The following is a 6,591-nucleotide window of genomic DNA, read 5'->3' on the forward strand; positions in this document are numbered from 1 at the left end:
GAAATTAGGTAATGTTATTTGTAATAAATATATAATATACAGAATAGTAGGTTATCATATGATTTTGTATCGTACAATATCGTATCGTATCACATTGTAAACATATGATGCTATTAAATATTCCATTTAATCATAATATGATATTGAATCATATGCTGTGATATAGTAGTATGATATGAATCGAAAAGTAAAATGTTTATCATATAAGAAATGAAGAATGACGTGCAATTGCGGCTGATGGGCACGTAACACGCATGACAGGGAATTTGTCTGCAGAGCAATCGCACTTCATAATGTCATGCTCAACGATAAAACATTTATTGATTTGACATATTTGCTTCGTGGACCATCGTATGGATCGGTTATGATAAATATTGAAGGGAACATTTTTAAATCACATTTTGAACGTAATTTCATGAAGAAATCCGTCTACATATTTGTTTTATAATTTAAGTATATATATAGTTTTGTAACTTCCTCAAAGGCCTCTATCACGTTCCACCTTGTATGTGTCTATGAGCAGGGGCAAGGGGGGGGGGGGCACAACCATACTTCTTCCCCCTTTGAAAAGTGTGGTGGCATGTGGCCCGGCTGTATCTTCCCCTACTCCCCTGTACTGTGTACGACATACTGCACTTTTGAACATTGTAGTGGGGGGGTGGGGGGTGTCCCCTTCTAATATAAATCAGATATACATGTAACAATTTTCACTGTGAGAACATTTTTCTTGTAACTAACAATTTTATGACGGTTTAAAACGTAACTCGGTCAAAAAAGTGTAGTACGGAGAGAATAGGTTATGTACATGTAAGAAATAATGCTTTGAGTGCTGAGAACCTGCATATTAGAATTGAATATTTTTTTTTAACCCTGGTATATTCTCATCTGATCAATCTATGTTAATTTTGTGTTAAAATAGTGAGGGGCACAAACCTACTTGTGCCCCCCCCCCCTCCATCTTCCAAAAGTGAGGGGGCACGTGCCCTCGTCCCCTTTTTCTACACCCCTGATAGGTATAAATTATCCAGTGAAATGCTATAGTCTACCCAAAGTTACCGTTCGCATACTCACTAATACCTTTATCAACACTTACTCATTTTTCAAAATTCTTGAAAAACGATAATGATGCGTAAATGAAATAAGCTATTGACTTCAGTTGCAAAAAATGTATGTCAATTCGTCAGTTTTAAGAAGATTTCACGCCTCTCTGTGACACAAGAAGTATTGAATTTAGACGCAGCTCTTTTTTATGTGTGTGTTTGATTACACAAAATCTATACATGTAAATAGATAGCATAAATACATTGGTAGATTCAGAGGGAGGTGTGGAGGTTTTATAGGTTGTACCTCTGCCTATCGTTACAAAATATTGCTTAATGAGGTAAAGATAACACATTTTGAGAATGGAACTCCCCTTTTGAAAACTAAAATTTATGGTAGAACTCCTTTTTGAAAATTCCCTGGATCCGTCCCTGAAATATGCGGGTTTTTTCTATTTGTAATTGGTTATGGAACCTAAAGTGGGTTTTCCTCAAATTTAATGAACTAGTTCTTATACTTTTATTTTATTAACCGTGAAAAAAAATTTACACATGGAATAAATTTAATAAGAGGAGCAGGAAGAACGATAACCCTGGGTAAATAATGACCTGAAAACCCGTATCAACTCCTTTAAAATAAATCAATCTGCTAAGAAAGGGAGGGGGTCATTTTTGTACGGGGGTCATTATTTTTCAGGTATGGCACGCAAAATAATGACCCCTGGGTCTTCTTTCTACAAAATTATCCAATTTTTTTCCGGCTAGGGGGTCATTTTTCGGCGTCGAAAAATGACCCCCGGTCATTATTCTATGGGAGTCAAAATTTGCCTCTACATATATATAAAGTAAATTTTAAAGTTTTCAATTTCAAAATATTATTAAACATATCCCCCACTTTTCATCCATTTAATTTCTCTGGCGTAGCATTCCTCCTAAAGGGAATATGGTGCACAGGGTTAAGCGATACGGGCATGTGCGAAAATAAATCGTAAGGGATTTATTATCTAATGTCAGCTGTAAGCATCTCTTAAAATAGTATCTTAAAACTCCTCTGCCGGGTCTGTAATTTGTCAGTTTATATACGATATAATGGGCAGAACCTTTCACTGCCTGTAAGAATTAAATATCGGGATATACAACGGCTAAATGAAGTAAAACAATATCTTAGAGTAGCCATAAAATCCCAGTAAAGTCATATTTACATTCAATAAACCACGGAGAGATAATAAAACATGTAATGTTGACAGTAATAAACCGGTCATTCAACAAAATAAAAACATCTGTATTGAACTTTAATTCAGCAGCTTCCAGTTTTTTTTCTCTCTCAGCAATGCTCAATCCTCTCATGCACGCTAAGTCATTTAAACTGATAGCACAATGGATCCCATGTACAACTGAAATACTCTATACATTCATTATTTTGTATTGCATTGTGGGAAATAGTGATGCAACAATTCCAAAGAAAACCATTTCCCTATCACAGGAAGACAGTTTCACATTTCAGACCCAGTCTTCAAATTCCATATAACTGTAAATTTGGATTTTAAATTCCTCATCACTATGGGTACACAAGCAAACCAGTCTGTTTTCATTATCTATACAGGTACTTTCGATGACAGTTTTTCTTAATTTTATCCCATGTATCATTTTCATATCGTCATCAAGAAGATGAATAGATGATTTAGCATTGTCGTAGATAAGAGTGTTCCCATACCTGTCACACAACAGGTGCAGTAAGAATTGTCGCCAGGGTGAGGCTTCATTTCGGTATTTTATTTCGCCAGTAATATTTAGAACAAACAGATTTCCCGTAGCTCTGTCCATCAGACAAATACCTCCATCAATTCTCTCCCGAATTCTGTACGGGGAATAAACTGAACTTGTGTCATAGTTGATCAAATGCAAAATTCTTCCTTCCAAATCGCACCTTGTAATTCTGTATTGACGTTCATGAAGACGACCTCCTTTATTCTTTTCTTGGAGAGCAAGCAGGGAGCCTGTGTATGTGAAACTTAAATCCACATATCTCCATTTCTTGCTCCGTTGGAGTATCCTAACAAATCCCTGTTCCAGATTTACTTCCATCAACACACTCCCAACAGCCACGAGGTGCCTTTGATTCAGTGTTGAACTTACAGCACAGTGCAATGGACTCTTTTCAGATATCACTTCCGTGGCTTTGTGAAATATAATTTGACCATGGAGATTTTGTACCACTATACCATGCATCATGGACGTCCCGTTATGTTCGAAAACTAGAACCGTCAATATATAGATAGGACCATCCGCCGCTATCACAAAGCGAGAACAGCCATTGTACATACTTTCAATAGACAATTCTTGGTCACTTTTTGCTACTTTGGTTGTAGTTAAGAGTTTTGGACGCTGAAGGAAGGACTTTGAGACTGGTGTGTGGACGTCCTTGCTCTCGGTTTTCTTTTCAATGTCCTTTGGATTTGTTGGCGTAGCTGATGCGATTGTTTTACGTACTTCGTGAAAAAATTGTGTAGCATTTAATACTATAAACGGATTACCAATAGTGTAAACGCATGGATTCTGTAGGAAGTTATAGTCCAGAAGCTTATCCGATAGTTCTCTGGCATAGTCTGTGAGAATTTTCATTCTTCTCTCTATCTTTAGAGCATGTAATAGAAGCTCTTCAAATACACTACCATCAAATCTAACCACCGATACCCTCATCCGCTCCAACCTTCGATTAATGTATTCCCTCCAATCGCAGTTAAAGGCATACGAATGAGGCGATGTAACGAGGTTGATGATATGACGAACTATTTGTCTTACCCCTGGTCTCTGCGCTTCCATACTTAAATAAACCTCCTTTTTTATTGTGTCGTATCGTGGTTTAACAACAGAGGTCAATGTTCTTAGCTCATTTCTTATTCTCCTAACGTTTCGCCTAACTAGGCTGTGTATGTTTACCGCTGGATCAATATCTAAACATTCATGGCAGACAGGTAGTAAACTTGAAGTGCACAGCCATTCACAGATGTTCCACGCGTGTTTCCTACACAACTTCCTTATGCTTTTACTTGATAATTTGTCTCTGTAGAGACAGACGTAATGTCCAAACTCATTTTCGGTCTCTAAATGATCTGCCAAACACGTAAAACATAGTCCTATTTCGCATACCGTACAGGTCAAATTTAGAGGCTCGGGACAGAAACTGCATAATTTGATAACCAATCCCTCTGTATATGGCATCTGAAGAAAATTATTTTATATTATATTAAAAAATGTTAATTAGTATATAACAATACACAAGCGGGAATCTACAGATGAAAATGATTGCATGTCACAGATGCACATAATTATATACATGCATGCATGCAATAGCAGGTGGAAACTATAAATTTAATTTCGGTACCTTTTCCGGAGTATACGAATATATTAACTTACAATTTCTCTTCGATCGTTTAGTCCAATTCATGGTCCTTTCCTCTTCTTTTCATTTTACGATACTAGGACAAACACAAATATTCTTATCTTTTTTCGATGCCAGGATCTGTACATACGCAGTGATTCTGAGAAATACCTACTTTCACTTTATACATAATTGTTGTGTAAGAGTGATGCCCCTTTGATAATTTTTCCATTATACATGACGAAAATTATTAAAACTGTTAATAACGATTGAATTGTTGAAATAATTTACCATTTTGATTGCTTGCAATTAATACTTGAACATGAACTTCACAGTATTTTACATATATACACTCGTACTTCAAACATATTGAGATGCAATAGAAAAATAATGCGTTATGTGCAACCAAGGCCAGTTATATAGGTATCACACCGGTAATTATTTTCACTATATATTACTATAGAGGAAAAAAATTCATTAAAAATCAGTTTACAGAATTGATGCCGAATAACGCAGTCAGAAACGCTCTATGTTACCTATCTCGTCTGCCGACACCAGAAAAACACCACCCTACGCGGCATTTTCGAAATTAAATTACCCGCAAACAAGACTACCCTCAAATCCACGTGTTTTTCACATGTGTGTAAACAGCCGGAGTACACCTCAGGAAGTAGCCTCAGCTACCAACAGCAAATAGTTCCTTTGTATACACTTGGTTATTTCTACAAATTACACAAAATTTCCTAATCAGGGGTGCAAAAATTAAGAGAAAAGAAGAAGAGGAAATGAGAAAAATCGCGCAAGGAAAAAAAATGTTTCTTTAAATATATGGAACTACAATTGACTAAGTTCATTTTGATGGACAATTACCGGTGTGATACCTATATGTGTTCGACGCATTTCGATGGTGGCTGGCATAGTGACGATCCCGAAGATACAAACTTCAGACTTACAATTTTTCCATACAAACAGACAGTGGCCACATCCTCAGGAAAAGCGAGGTCTGAGAGGGTAGTCCGGAGGAACCTTGAGCAGATAAAATAAGATACCCCCCCCCCCCCCACCATGTTGATTTCTGCCTTTTATTTTTAATTGTTCATTGATGGAATTCATGCATGCTAATTTGTTGAAGTGTCATATACTTTTAAGAATAAAAGGCTAAATTGTTGTCATTATTTTAAATTTTTTTTAATTGTATTAGCAGAATATTTGGTTTATTGTATATTGTTTTTGTTTATCAATTATTATTTCTCTTATTTGGTGATTTTTTGTTGTTCTTCAGCATTATATCATTCTTTGTTTGTTTGAGTGAGTTCTTCCCCTGAAATCCCACAGAACATTGTTCTTGGTAAGACTTAGATGAATATTTCAGGCTTGTGTTAGTACATTTGTATGCATGCACAATAATAAATGTATTGTTAATATCTTTAATGTATTTATTAATTCTATGCTCAGTGTCAAAAACTTATCATATTACATTCTAGTGTCATTTTAACTGTGATTTTTAATTGTTTAAATTAGGTATTAACACAATCCTTTAATATGATTGCCTTTAATTCGTGTATGTTGGTCACAGGAAGGCAGAGTACTTATAGACCCTATCACTAGAAAAATCAATGCATAGACTGTACCTATTATGTCATCATAGTATCCTAAGAGCAAAATATAAATTTTTTAAAGATAAAGATAATTGAATTTGATAAAAAAAAATAAAAAAATTAAATATCTGTTTTGTATTTGTATTTCTTAATATAATTCCAATGTTATTTATTACAAGTGTTTTGATTGGACAAAAATTAAGCTGAACAAGAGTTTATACATCAATAAATCCGAAAACGCGATGTATTCATACACGCCTGAAAACAAATAACATAGTGCGGGGAAACTATTCAATTTTTTGCAATTGTTAATGAAGTGGATGAATTGGAATTATAAGAATCAAACATTCTTTTTGAAGAATTTATCGATGTGTAAACTCCGGCCATTTTACTCACAAACTTAACATAAAAGTGCTTCGCACTTTTATTCAGTTTGTGAGTAAAATGTCCAGAGTTTACACATCGATAAATTCTTCAAAAAGAATGTTTAATCCTATAATAATGTTAAGATTAATTTTTAATGTCTATTATGATGTAGGAAATGGTTGAAGCTGCAAAGGTCAAGGGGTGC

General features: G+C 35.1%; 1 protein-coding gene across 1 annotated transcript; it reads right to left on the minus strand.

The window, feature by feature from the left end:
- Positions 1-2,319: 2,319 nt before the first annotated feature.
- Positions 2,320-4,615, minus strand: LOC125656944 (uncharacterized). The gene is made up of 2 exons (XM_048887561.2): positions 4,458-4,615; positions 2,320-4,262 (listed from the first exon to the last, which is right to left on the minus strand). Exon 2 carries the CDS (start codon positions 4,260-4,262, stop codon positions 2,541-2,543), a length of 1,722 nt encoding a protein of 573 aa, XP_048743518.2. The 5' UTR covers positions 4,458-4,615; the 3' UTR covers positions 2,320-2,540.
- Between the last annotated feature and the right edge of the window lie 1,976 nt (positions 4,616-6,591).

The sequence above is a fragment of the Ostrea edulis genome, chromosome 7 (genome assembly GCF_947568905.1).
Source record: "Ostrea edulis chromosome 7, xbOstEdul1.1, whole genome shotgun sequence".
Taxonomy (NCBI): Eukaryota; Metazoa; Mollusca; class Bivalvia; order Ostreida; family Ostreidae; genus Ostrea; species Ostrea edulis.

What these genes read in the sequence shown, in the direction of transcription:
- LOC125656944 (XM_048887561.2), bottom strand. Translation starts at nt 4,262, where the DNA reads ATGCCATATACAGAGGGATTGGTTATCAAATTATGCAGTTTCTGTCCC.